The 14,497-nt window shown below is 42.9% G+C and overlaps 1 protein-coding gene across 4 annotated transcripts in view; it reads right to left on the bottom strand.

The window, feature by feature from the left end:
- The window catches only part of AS3MT (arsenite methyltransferase), a 38,700-nt gene that overhangs the window by 16,217 nt on the left and 7,986 nt on the right, over positions 1–14,497 (bottom strand). For 3 of the 4 annotated variants that reach the window (XM_009459141.4, XM_063781137.1, XM_063781136.1), the window contains 6 exons: positions 12,161–12,311; positions 11,526–11,662; positions 10,097–10,166; positions 7,976–8,057; positions 6,504–6,635; positions 6,023–6,165 (listed from right to left, as the gene is read on the bottom strand). In XM_009459141.4, coding sequence (XP_009457416.2) covers positions 6,023–6,165; positions 6,504–6,635; positions 7,976–8,057; positions 10,097–10,166; positions 11,526–11,662; positions 12,161–12,311 — 715 coding nt within the window. Of the gene's footprint in view, positions 1–6,022; positions 6,166–6,503; positions 6,636–7,342; positions 7,478–7,975; positions 8,058–10,096; positions 10,167–11,525; positions 11,663–12,160; positions 12,312–14,497 lie in introns of all 4 variants that reach the window. The other variant, XM_063781135.1, reaches the window with a different exon arrangement.

The following is a 14,497-nucleotide window of genomic DNA, read 5'->3' as shown; positions in this document are numbered from 1 at the left end:
AAATAGCTAGAGAAGAATAATTCAAATGGGTTCCTAGAATAAAGAAAAGACAAATGTTTAAGGCGATGGATATACCAGTTACATTGACTTGATGTGTACAAATTACATGAATATATTAAATTATCAGATGTGCCCTGAAAGTATGTACATCTATTATGCATTTAAAAAATATTTGGCCGGTCGCAGTGTCTCATGCCTGTAATCCCAGCAGTTTTGGAGGCCAAAGCAGGCAGATCGTCTGAGGTCAGGAGTTAGAAACCAGCCTGGCCAACATAGTGAAACCCCGTCTCTACTAAAAATACAAAAATTAGCTGGGCGCGGTGGCAGGCGCCTGTAATCCCTGCTACTCAGGAGGCTGAGACAGGAGAATGGCTTGAACCCAGGAGGCGGAGATTGCAGTGAGCCAAGATCACACCACTGCACTCCAGCCTGGGCGACAAGAGTGAGATTCCATCTCAAAAACAAACAAAAAGTTGAACCCAAAAATGTCATATCTGCAGGCACTGAAAAACAAATACTGCATAACCTCGCTAGATTATATGTGGAATTTCAAAAAGTTGAACTCATAGAGGTGAAGAGTAGAGGCTCTTACCAGGGCCTGGGGGTAGGGGGTGGGAGGGCAGGGGTGGAACAGGATAGATGTTGGTTAAAGGATACAAAATTTCAGTTATCAGGAATAAGTTAAAGAGATCTATTATACAACATGGTGACTATAGTTAATAACAATGTATTGAAAATTGCTAAAAGGCCGGGCACCTCACGCCTGTAATCCCAGCACTTTGGGAGGCTGAAGCAGGGGGATCACCTGAGGTCAGGAGTTCAAGACCAGCCTGGCCAACATGGTGAAACTCCATCTCTACTAAAAATACAAAAAATTAGCTGGGTGTGGTAGCACACACCTATAGTCCCAGCTACTTGGAAGGCTGAGGCAGGATAATCGCTTGAACCTGAGAGGTGGAGGTTGCAGTGAGCCGAGATTGTGCCACTGCACTCCAGCCTGGGCGAGAGAGCAAGATTCTGCCTCAAAAAAAAAAAAAAAAGAAATAAAGAAAGAAAAGAAAAGAAAAAAGAAAATTGCTGAAAGAGTAGACTTTGATCTCATCACAAATAAATGGTGAGTATGTGAGGTAATGCATTTTAATTATCTTGATTTAGTCATTCCATAATGTATACATATGTCAAAACATCCCATTGTACACCATAAATATATATACAATTTTTAAAATTTGTCCATTAAAAAAATAAATAATGGGGGGGAAATTAGGGCTTTGGACTATTGGGGTTTTTTTCTTTGTTTGTTTGTTTTTGAGATGGAGTCTTGCTCTGTTGCCCAGGCTGGAGTGCAGTAACTCAATCTCAGCTCACTGCAACCTCTGCCTCCTGGGTTCAAGCCGATTCTCCTGCCTTAGCCTCTCGAGTAGCTGGGATAACAGGCACACGCCACCACGCCCGGCTAATTTTTGTATTTTTAGTAGAGACAGGGTTTCATCATGTTGATCAGGCTGGTCTCGAACTCCTGACCTCAGGTAATCCACCCGCCTCAGCCTCCCAAAGTGCTGGGATTACAGGTGTGAGCCACCATGCCCAGGCAAGGACTGGTGGTTTTTAAAGTGCATTTCTGGCTGGGCACAGTGGCTCACATCTATAATCCTAGTACTTTGGGAGGCCGAGGTGGGCAGATCACCTGAGGTCAGGAGTTTAAGACCAGCCTGGCCAACATGGTGAAACCCTGTCTCTACTAAAAATGCAAAAATTAGCCGGGTGCGTTGGCACCCACCTGTAGTCCAAGCTACTGGGGAGGCTGAGGCAGGAAAATCACTTGAACCAGGGAGGCTGAGGTTGCAGTGAGCCGAGACTGCACCACTGCACTCTAGCCTGGGCAACAGAGCAAGACTCCATCTCAAAAAAAAAAAAAACCATATATATATAAAAAACATTTTGCTTAAAAAATAATTGTATTAAAAATGGTTTTCGAAAGCCACTAGAAAAAATCAATGGTTTCAAAGGCCCTTACCACTCTGATTCTGTGTATCTACTGGAATAGGCAGCACATCAAGGAGCAGTGCATTAGTGAAAAGCATTAAGGGCTCCACTATACCAAGGAGTATTTAAGAAATTTGAAGATGCGGCCGGGCACAGTGGCTCACGCCTGTAATCCCAGCACTTTGGGAGGCCGAGGCGGGTAGATTACCTGAGGTCAGGAGTTCGAGACCAGCCTGGCCAACATGGTGAAACCCTGTCTCTAATAAAAATATAAAAATTAGCTGGGTGTGGTGGCACACGCCTGTAATCCCTGCTACTCGAGAGGCTAAGGCAGGAGAATCGGCTTGAACCCAGGAGGCAGAGGTTGCAGTGAGCTGAGATTGAGTCACTGCACTCCAGCCTAGGCAACAGAGCAAGACTCCATCTCAAAAATAAATAAATGAATAAATAAGACATTTGAAGATGCTTAGCCAGATGTAGTCCCAGACTTGGAAGGCTGAGGTGGAAGGATCCCTTGAGGCCAGGAGTTCAAGACTATAGTGGGCTATGCTTACACCTGTGAATAGCCAGTGTACCCCAGTGTGGGCAACATAGCAAGACCCTGTGTCTAAATAAAGAAATAAATACATTTTTTAAATTAAAAAAAAAAAGAAATCTGGAGATGCTATTTAGACCAAAAAAATCAGAAGAAGCCAGGCACAGTGACACATGCTTGCAACTTTGGGAGGCTGAGGTGGGAGAATTGCTTGAGACCAGGAGTTCAAGACCAGCCTGGGCAATATAAGAACCTGTCTCGGCCGGGAGTGGTGGCTCACGCCTGTAATCCCAGCACTTTGGGAGGCTGAGGCAGGTGGATCACGAGGCCAGGAGATTGAGACCATCCTGGCTAACACGGTGAAATCCCGACTCTACTAAAAATACAAAAAATTAGCCGGGTGTGGTGGCGGGCACCTGTAGTCCCAGCTACTCGGGAGGCTAAGGCAGGAGAATGGCGTGAACCCGGGAGGTGGAGCTTGCAGTGAGCCGAGATCGGGCCACTGCACTCCAGCCTGAGTGACAGAGCGAGACTTGGTCTCAAAAGAGAAAAAAAAAAAAACCTGTCTCACCAAGAAAAAAATAAAAACAAAAAATTAGCCAGGCATGTTGACACATGCCTGTAGTCCCAGCTACTTGGGAGGCTGAGGTGGGAGAATCACTTGAGCCCAGGAGTTTGAGGTTACAGTGAGCTATGACTGTGCCACTACACTCCAGCATGGGTGACAGAGAAAGACTTTGTCTCTAAAATAGATAAATAAATAGATCAGAAAAATGAAATATTAATAGTAAGTTCTTCCACTTTTGGAACAAATAATGACAGTATCTTCTTTTCACTGAAATTGCAGTACGTACCCAGTGTTTTGCTACATTATTGCTAATCCTTATAGAAATTCTGAAAAGTAAGTATTATTATCCCTGCTTTTACAGTAGAACAAACTGTAACCCAACGAATTTTGGTGACTTGTTCAAGTTTACCCAAGTAATAAATAATAGAGCCAGAAAACATATACAATTCTGTGTTCCTCAGTAAATGAGATTAGCATCTAATGAGTAGCACGCCTTTACTAACTTACTAAATAATAGTATAAAATGATTTTTATTTAGTTAATTACCAGAGAGATTTAGCATAATTTTGTTCTGGATTCAGTAATCAAGTCAGCTTGGATCATTCACCTTAACTTTTCCTTTAGCAGCCATTTCCACTAGTTTCCATTAAGTAGTGTTCTATAAACTTTGATCCGAAGCAGAATCGATGTCTTTTCTGTCTTGTGACTTAAAGTTCTGTGACCGTGATGCATGTGAGTGTTCTGACTTCATCTGTTCCTCTAACTACACTGTTTCCCTCACCATGGCATTCATAGGATGAAACGAATGACTGCCCAGAATGAGAATTTGTCCAGATTATTCAGATAAACATCATAAAGCAGAATACATGAATAAATAAGTAGAACATAAATAAAATTCCAAAATACTCAATGGGAAATGACTAGTAATATAGGCTTTCAAGAGTTGGTACCTTTTAGCTATATTTGCAGATACTCTGGGATTTTAAGGAACTGAGAAAACAGCAAAGTTGACTAAATTTTATATTTCTTGTCCTCTAAATATTTTGATAATTTCTGGATTGATGCAGTGATGTTTTTGTTCCTTCTGTATTTATAAATGAAACACCTTTTTTTAGTGTTTCTAAACCTAAAATCTACTTGGTTTGAAGTCAAGTGGTTGGAACACTGTTTGACTTTTATTTGAAGCATGTTGTTGATTGAAAATCTCATTGAGGAAGTTTTCAATCAGTGTGATCAGTTTGATTCTGTAATGAGCACAGCACCTAATATTTTGAGGAGCTCTGTTTTGAGGACCAATGCTTAACGTGGACTTTGTTCATAAACAATATCCAATAGATTTGTTGACTTGAGGTCTGGTTTTTTTGTTGTTTTTTTTTCCTAATAGAATTAAGAATTCTAATGTTGAAATTCTAATGTTGAAAAACTGCCCAAATTTGTATGGGACAAAGCCTAGAAAAGAGAAATGTAGATTGCATCATAATCTAAATCATGGTATGATAGGAAAGGGAAAGTTTTGGTGCCATAATCTCTCCTTTCACTGGTGTTGGACTTAAATCAGTTAAAATGTATTTCTGTACCACAATTTATGCTTCAATAAAAGTTTGTCTAGTGATATTCAGAAAAAAAATAAAAAATACTAATAATAGAGCCAGAATTTGAACCCAGGTATCTGATTCCAAAGCCTGAACTTTTCCATTTTGAGAAAACAAATCTTACTATGCACAGGGCAGTAAAAATGCCAATTAGTGCCATCATCCAACATTAAAATTTCTTAATTCCTTGACACAATTAAACAATTGAAATACTATTGTACATACTCCTACTCTTTTCTATCCTACTTCTCTATAGCTCTATTAATCCAATGTCTGAATGAGGCTTCTTGTAAAAAGTTTTCTTAGGTGTGTAATGGTATTGTGATTATGCAGAGGGATATTACATTCCTGTGGGACGCATGCTGAAATATTTAAGGGTAAAATGTCATAATATCTGCAACTTATTTTCAATGGCTCAGCAAATAAATAAATAAATATATATATATATAAACACACAAACATGGAAAAATGTTCTCAATTGCTGAAATATAGGTAATGCCTATGTGGGTATTCATTGTACTATTAACTTTTCTGTATTCAAAAACTTCTTTTTTTTTTTTTTTTTTGAGATGGAGTCTCACTCTGTTGCCCAGGCTGGAGTGCAATGGCATGATCTCAGCTCACCTCAACCTCCACCTCCCGGGTTCATGCAATTCTCCTGCCTCAGCCTCCAGAGTAGTTGGGATTACAGGCACCCACCACCACGCCCGGCTAATTTTTGTATTTTTATTAGTAGAGATGGGGTTTCGCCATGTTCGTCAGGCTGGTCTCGAACTCCTGACCTCAGGTAATCTGCCTGCCTCGGCCTCCCAAAGTTCTAGGATTACAGGTGTGAGCCACCGCACCTGGCCAAAAACATTTTTATAATAAATATTGAGGGCTGGGCATGGTGGTTCACGCCTGTAATCCCAGCACTTTGGGAGGCCGAGGTGGGCACATCACTTGAGCCCAGGAGTTCAAGACCAGTCTGGGCAACATGGCAAAACCCCGTCTCTACAAAAAATACAAATATTAGCCAGGTGTGGTGATGCGTCTGTAGTCCTAGCTACTCAGAAGCCTGAGGTGGGAGGATTGCTTGAGCCCAGGAGGTCAAGGCTGCAGTGAACTATGATTGTGCTACTGCACTCCAGCCTGGGTGACAGAGCGAGACCCTGTCAATAAATAAATAAGTATTGGGAAAAAAATGCTTTTTTACTCCACTTGAAACACACACATACATTTAAACACACACACAAACAAACCAACACCAGAAAAATGGGAAGCAATGCAAAGTCAAGAAAAGATAGCTGGAGCAAGGGCAAGAGCAGAAAGAATACCAGAAGTCATGGAAATTGTTTTATTTACCTTAAATTTAAAATTGGCATCAAACATTAGTTCTTTTTCATGTCCTGTAATTCCTCCATTGTAAATAACTTGGCATCTCTTGGTTGGTCCTGTCTTAGAGTGTTTGAAGAGGCGAAATGTTGCAGAAACAAAACGACAGTCACCTAAAAATAGAATTTATTCACGGTTCATCTCCAGCACTCCCCCAGTTGTTGCCTTGCTCAGCAGACAAGGAGCAAACATGTTATAAACATGATTTTCTTCCTTGCATGTCATCAGTTATCTTTCTGGGCACTTCACTCTATTTACAGAATGACTTCAAAGTGCTTTATTAAATATCAAAATTTTGGGGGGGTTACCATTGTACAGGAGGCAAGATAGCTATTTCCAGATAACAGAAAGTATCCCTCAATGAGACTCCCTCAGAAGTTACTTACTAATCACCACATTTCAATCATTCAAGCTGTAGTTATAATAGTCCCTGCTGTCTGTCATATCTTACCGATAACTCTTTCCAGTTCCTTGTTTTGAATTGTAATGAGATTGGCAGTGACCAAACGTGGAGGGCAGAACCCAATTTTTTGAGCAAGGACAGCAAGTTCCTTCCAGTATAAAGCACCACCCAGACACTCACCTAAAAAACAAACAACAACAAAAAACCACAGACAAGCCAACACTTAATACAGTATTAAGGGAACTATTCTTCTATATAATTAATTAGGACATGGTATTAGTTAAAACATAGATCCTAGCAGTAGAAGCTAACTTGAGCATCCCCCCAAGGTCTAGAAAGCCATGGTTAAGACTGGGTGTGCTAGCTGATGGTCTCTAGGAACCATTCTTCAGGACACTCACTGGTGGATTGGTTCTACTCAGCTGCAAGCATAATATTCATGTATGCAGTAGGCCACATTCTGAAAAGCACTGTTATGTGAATAAAGTAGTATAAAAAATAAATCACAGGCCGAGCGCGGTGGCTCATGCCTGTAATCCCAGCACTTTGGGAGGCCGAGGTGGGCAGATCATGAGGTCAGGTGTTGGAGACCAGCCTGGCCAACACAGTGAAACCCCATCTCTACTAAAAATACAAAAATTAGCTGGGCATGGTGGCATGCACCTGTAATCCCAGCTACTTGGGAGGCTGAGGCAGGAGAATCACTTGAACCCGGGAAGTGGAGGTTGCAGTGAGCCAAGATTGCGCCACTGCACTCCAGCCTGGGTGACAGAGCGAGACTCCATCTCAAAAAAAAAAAAAAAAAAAAAAAGAAGTTATCACTGGGTTATATGATTATAAGTAATTTTTTTAAGAGATAGGGTTTTACTATGACACCCAGGCTGTACCTGAACTCCTAGGCTCAAGCAATCCTCCTGTCTCAGCCTCCCAAATATCTGGGGTTACAGGTGTGTGCCACTGTGTCCAGCTTAGTAATTTTTTCTTTTTTTTTTTTTTGGCACTTTCCAACTTGTTAACGGTACCTATTTATTATTACATAGTAAGAAAAAAGTTAATATTATTTTAAGAATAAGAACTTTTGATTTCATAGACTGATGAAAAGCATGCATTTATCTCAACTTCCAGACTATTAAAATGATAATAAAGGAATAAAGAACACAATAATGATGAGAACATAAGGGGACTAAGAGGACACCAGCTCGGGAACAATTGTCCTCATTTCCACACTAGAGTTTTCAAAGTATTTTTCCCATTCTTTATCCCATTTAATCTTCATAACAGCCCTATAAGGCAGATTGTATTATTATTTACATTTTACAATTTGGAAAACGATAACTCAAAGAGATGAATTAAACTATCCAAAGCCCTATCACTTTTGAATGGCAGAGGAAGAATGGAACCTTGGCCTCATGGCCTAACCCCATGTGATCTCATATAGCCTCATCCTGGCTATTAGCAGAAAGGAGTTCTGCACATGTACAACCATCTGCCTTAATACTAAACTAAACAAAATCACCTACCCCATAAAACTTTGTGTGTCCTGATTTCTTCTGGCAGTTCAAGGCTCGTATAGACGTCACTGAAATATAACTCCCCACCATGCTGAAACAGAGGCATTTTAGTCCAAACAAGATGATTAATGATTACATTGACCCCAGATAACAAAGAAAGGAATAGGGGAACAAAATCAAATTTAAAAATCAATAGCAATGTTTAAGCTGACCCTTTGTGAACAAATAACAGCTGCCTCTTTAGTTATAATCAATAGGCAAGTGCCAAGGTTTTTTTTCCTCCCAGTGGCTTATCCAACAGGTAATAAAATCACATTCTAAGAGTGTCTGTCTCCTAAATAAAGATTTTCAGGTTACTTACATTTAAATTTTTAGCCAATCTGAACCAAAAGCAGCCCCAGGTCATTGTAGAACTAACAGAGGATATAATCAGTATTCATAATCTTTTATCTCTTAAGAATAGTATAACTTTGCCAGGTATGATGGCTCAGGCCTCTAATCCCAATGACTCAGGAGGCCGAAGTGGGAGGCTTGCTGGAGGAGAGCAGTTTGAGACTAGCCTTGGCAACACAGCAAGACCCTCTCTCCTGTATAGAAATTTAAAAATTAGCTGGGCATGGTGGCATGTGCCTGGAGTCCTAGCTACTCAAGAGGATTGTTTGAACCCAGGAGTTAGAGGGTACAGTGAGTGTCACTATCTGTACCCTCTAACTCAGGAGTTAGAGGTGGAGACAGTGAACTGGCGTGTAAAATGACATACTAACAAAGACATCACTAAATCATTAAATCATTTCTATATAGATATTTGTATTTGAGTTCTATGACAGCTTTGTAAACCAAAAATCTCAAAAATATGTTGTCAATTTAAAAAAAAATTTTGGCCAGGCACAGCGGCTCATGCCTGTAATCCCAGCACTTTGGGAGGCTGAGGCGGATCATGAGATCAGGAGTTCGAGACCAGCCTGACCAATATGGTGAAATCTTGTCTCTACTAAAAGTACAAAAATTAGCTGGGCATGGTGGCACATGCCTGTAGTCCCAGCTACTAGGGAGGCTGAGGCAGAAGAATTGTTTGAACCCAGGAGGCAGAGGTTGTAGTGAGATGAAATCCTGCCACTGCACTACAGCCTGGGCAGCAAAGTGAGACTCCATCTCAAAAAAAAAACATTTTTTTTAGAGGCAGGGATCACACTATATTGCCCAAGCTGGACACAAACTCCAGAGCTCAAGCAATCCTCTTGCCTCAGCATCCAAGTAGCTGGGAGTACAGGCATGTACCACCCACCCAGCTAGAATCTTTTTTTTTTTTTTTTTTGAGATGGAGTCTCGCTCTGTCTCCCAGGCTGGAGTGCAGTGGCACGATCCTGGCTCACTGCAACCTCTGACTTCTGGGTTCAAGTTATTCTCCTACCTCAGCCTCCCGAGGAGCTGGGATTACAGGCACGCACCACCACACCCAGCTAATTTTTGTATTTTTAGTAGAGACAGGGTTTCTCCATGTTGGCCAAGCTGGTCTCAAACTCCTGACCTCAGGTGATCTGCCCGCCTCGGCCTCCCACAGCGCTGGGATTACAGGTGTGAGCTACTGCACCCGGCTGAATATCTCATCTACTATCATGAAGATACACATCTCATGATACAATGAAGGCTGTGGAGCTCCTGCAAGCTTTCCTTTTAGAAAGTAGTTAATGTAAAAGTTCCATCTTCTGTAACTTCCCAAAGATCTGAAATCATGACAGATAAGAAATCAGAAGCCCTGAGAAACACTGTACATGCTAGAAGACAGTATATTCAAAGCAATCATTAGTAGTCAGTGCAAAGATTCCTATAGCTCCACAGATGCTCTTCTAGGATCATGTACAGCAGCAAATAGGAGAGACAATCAAGAAAGCAAATACCTTAACACATTCAGTGACAACTGTCACCTCGGATTTACTACCTTTTGCAACCTGAGAGGGAAAGTAATCCATATCCGGGGTATTCCTGCCCCTACCCCCTTTTGCCACCCCTTATTCATTTAATGGATAAATTAAGAGAGTTTGAGCTCTTAGTTCAAGGGGGAACAAACAAGACTTAACCCATCAGCTCTCACTGATGTTCAAAGATAATTTATCTCACTCTCCTCCTCACCTTCAGCACCCGATATGCCTCTTGAAGCACTTGTTGTTTATCAGGCACAAGGTTAATAACACAGTTTGATCTAAAAGAGAACAGATGAAATGTTGAGCAAATCTTCACAATACTCAGAGATCTGCAAATCCTTTCAGACCCTAAAGGTGGTTCCCACCATTCTGTCAAAGCTACCCCATTCTTACTGCCTCCCTCCTCTCTTTCTAATGCCTTCAACTAAGCTTTTCCCCAAGATCAGAGACAGAGTGCTTAAAATCTCAATAAATTGTTAGCAAGTTTGAATGTGCAGAAAATAACATCAGGCATGATTCTTACTTGTTTCTGTCCTGATGTTCACCATGTAACAAGATGAAACCTCAGACCAGATGCCTACTGCACAAGGCATTTCTTTCTTTTTTTTTTCCCCCCGAGAGGATGTTTCACTCCTGTTGCCCAGGCTAGAGTACAATGGCGCAATCTCGGCTCATTGCAACCTCCGCCTCCCGGGTTCAAGTGATTCTCCTGCCTCAGCCTCCCAAATAGCTGGGATTACAGGCGTGTGCCACCACACCCAGCTAATTTTTGTATTTTTAGTAGAGACGGGGTTTCGCCATGTTGTTCAAGCTGGTCTCGAATTCCTGACCTCGTGATCCACCTGCCTCGGCCTCCCAAAATGCTGGGATTATAGGCGTGAGCCACCGCCCCCGGCCGGCACAAGGCATTTCTTATGCTTCATGTAAACAGGCTATGTTCCTCAAAGGCAGCTGTCACTTGGGCATGATTTGACAATAACAACTTGAGGGAAAAAAGGAAATAGAATCCTATAATTTACCATGAAAATATTATGAAAGATACAGGTCAGCATGTATTGTAGGAGCAAACTTAGTGGTCCTGCTGGTCTTTTGGGTTCATTGGTTTGTGGTTAAGTTTCAAGTAAGTTCCCTCTTGGTCTGGTGTGTTCTGCTGCTGGTGAGCTCCAGCAGCTCAAACCAGCTCTCTCCCGTCAGTAAGCCATGCTAAGTTTAGTTTAACACCCTAAATGAGAGTCAATTCAGCAAACAGTAATGGTGACATCTCTGTGTTCAAAAGGAAATGAGGGCTGGGCACAGTGGCTCACACCTGTAATCCCAGCACTTTGGGAGGTGGAAGCGGGTGGATCACCTGAGATCAGGAGTTTGAGACCAGCCTGGCCAACATGGTGAAACCCTGTCTCTACTAAAAGAAGATTTTAAAAATTAGCTGGGTGTGGTAGCATGTGCCTATAATCCCAGCTACTTGGGAGGCTGAGGCACGAGAATCAGTTGAACCCGGGAGGCAGAGGTTATAGTGAGCTGACAATGGGCCACTGCACTCTGGCCTGGGTGACAGAGCGAGAGTCCATCTCAAAAAAAAATAATAATTATAATAAAGAAAATGGGCTATAGTCATAACAGTAAGAATATAGACCTACACAACAATATCATGGCTCTCATTCTTGATTCCAGCCCCTCCCAACTTCTCAATGTAGCCATGAATAAAAGTCACATTAGATGCCTGGAAGCCATATTTTTCCATGTGATAGTCAAGATACTTTTCAGCCACTTCCACCTAAAGTAAGAAAAATATAGTTTTGATAATATTTTGAAAAAAATACATGACTTTTTCCTAAAAATTTCCTATCACTAACAGAATATACTTCCCCTAGATTATTTTGGATAAACATACAAGATTCCTGTGGACACGTAGGATATACTACAACCTGGGACATAAACTCCCTGCTGCCCGTGCAGTTTGGCTTGAATAAACTCCTCATTCAATAACAAAATCTTTCAGGATAGATGGCAGCAAGAAGGGAAAGATCAAAGTCCACTCTATCGTCACGATATTCATATCAGAGCAAACCTCCGACTCTTGTGTTCACCCAGAAGAGCCCCTAATTGTTCAAGCTATCAGTTTCCAAGACAGGAAGCACTAGTGGCACAAATGAGCATTGCTAACTAGAAGCTTTCTTAAATTATCCTTGAAGAACCACGAAGAAAACAACTTTATTTTTCAAAGAATGCTTTTGAGAATCTTTTTCTCCTTGTCTTCCAAATCATGCCTCACCTGGCCTTTGGTCATGTCTATTCCGGTCACGTGTCCCTTTTCACCAACCAGCTGGCTAAGTACATAGCAATCTCTGCCACTTCCACTACCCAGATCCAAAATCCAGCAGTTTTCTAGATGCTCAGGGATCACCAGACCACAGCCATAATATCTGGGAAATGGAAAACACATATTTTTTCCCTGGAGACTGTAAGACATGAAACCACTAAATCTTATACATACTTCCCTCCTCCCACCCTCCCTCCCTCCCTCCCTCCCTTCCTTCCTTCCTTCCTTCTTTCTTGCATCATTCACTCATACTTCTGATGTTTAGTCTCCACTGAACTGGACACCCATGAAGGCTGGGACTGTATCTGCTTTACCACAGTATTGTTGGGCATGTGCTAGGCACTAAGACTTCATAAGCCATCTAAAATAATGTGTTCAGGCCAGGCGCGGTGGCTCACGCCTATAATCACAGCACTTTGGGAGGTCAAGGCAGGCGGATCGCTTGAGGCAAGGAGTTGGAGACCAGCCTGGCCAACATAGTGAAACCCTGTCTCTACTAAAAATACCAAAAAATCAGCTGGGCACGGTAGCAGGTACCTGTAATCCCAGCTCCTCGGGAGGCTGAGGCAGGAGAATGGCTTGAACCCAGGAGGCAGAGGTTGCAGTGAGCAGAGATGGCGCCACTGCACTCCAGCCTAAGAGACAGAGTGAGACTCTGTCTCAAAAATAAATAAATAAAATAAAATAATGTGTTGAATAAATACATTTAATCATTAGCTGAGCTTCTAATTCAGGCCCAGGACTGCACTAGTTATTGAGGAAAAAATGTAAGGTTTCTGTCCCATAGGCGTTTTTTGTTTTGATTTATTTTGTTTTGTTTTGTTTGAGACGGAGTCTTGCCCTGTCACCCAGGCTGGAGTGCAGTGGCTCGAACTCAGCTCACTGCAAGCTCCGCCTCCCGGGTTCACGCCGTTCTCCTGCCTCAGCCTCCCCAGCAGCTGAGACTACAGGCGCGCGCCGCCACGCCCGGATAATATTTTTGTATTTTTAGTAGAGACGGGGTTTCACCATGTTAGCCAGGATGGTCTCGATCTCCTGACCTCGTGATCCTCCTGCCTTGGCCTCCCAAAGTGCTGGGACTACAGGCGTGAGCCAACGCACCAGGCCAATATTTTGTATTTTTAGTAGAGACGGGGTTTCACCATGATAGCCAGGATGGTCTCGATCTCCTGGCCTCGTGATCCTCCCGCCTCGGCCTCCCAAAGTGCTGGGATTACAGACATAAGCCACCACCCCCGGCCTTTTGTTTTGTTTTGTTTTGTTTTGACTGAGTTTTGCTCTGTTGCCCAGGCTGGAGTGCAGTGGCGCAATCTCCGCTCACTGCGACCTCCGCCTTCCACGTTCAAGTGATTCTCCTCCCTCAGCCTCCCAAGTAGCTGGGACTACAGGCGTGCCCCACTACACCCAGCTAATTTTTGTATTTTTAGTAGAGACGGGGTTTCACTATGTTGACCAGGTCGATCTTGAACTTCTGACCTCAAGTGATCTACCTGCCTTGGCCTCCCAAGTTCTGGGATGACAGACGTGAGCCACCGCTCCCCGCCGCGTAGGTGTATTTAAGAGGCGAGATAAAACATCGTGCACAGAAAACACTTCCCATGATTTACGGACAGACCAAGTGACAGAGTGCTGTGGCAGTTTGGGGAAGAGGCCGCTCAAGGATTAGAGAAGGCTCCATGCAGTAGGTGGGACAGCAGCGTGGTGCTGGATGCGCAGGGTTGGGAAGGAGAAAGAAAAGGGAAGACTTTCCAAATTGGTGACTGCCGGCTGGGCAGGCAGTGCTGATGGAGTGAGGAAGGGAAGGGTCAAAAGGGCCAAGGTTGATTAGTGGGTGCTGAACTGCGCATATCTTGAATGGCAGATCCAGTGAGTGTGACTGTATTCTGTGAGCATGGGTAGGGACTACAGAGTGTTCACACTGGAGGTTCTTTTTTTGGGGGGGGGGGGCAATTTTTTAAAAATACGCATTTATTTTAGAGATGCATCTGGCTATGTTGACCAAGCTGGAGTGCAGTGGCTATTCACATCCCGGATCGCACACTACAGCCTGTAACTTCTGGGCTCACGCGATCCTCTGCCTCAGCCTCCCAAGCACTTGGGACTACAGGCTCACTGGCGCGCCCAGATTCATCGGAGGTTCTTAGAGCAGTAAGATGATGGGTGCTGAGATTTAGGATTTTTACAATAGACAAGGCAAGCTGATGGGTTGGTGGCTACGGGTTAATTCCCTAGTGACCTGCATCATTATCTTTTGGGGAAACTGCTGTTTGGGGTCTTCCTGGGGACAGC

The sequence above is a fragment of the Pan troglodytes genome, chromosome 8 (genome assembly GCF_028858775.2).
Source record: "Pan troglodytes isolate AG18354 chromosome 8, NHGRI_mPanTro3-v2.0_pri, whole genome shotgun sequence".
In the NCBI taxonomy this organism is placed as follows: Eukaryota; Metazoa; Chordata; class Mammalia; order Primates; family Hominidae; genus Pan; species Pan troglodytes.
Note: the sequence above shows the minus strand (reverse complement) of the source record. Positions and strands in the feature narration are given on the sequence as shown.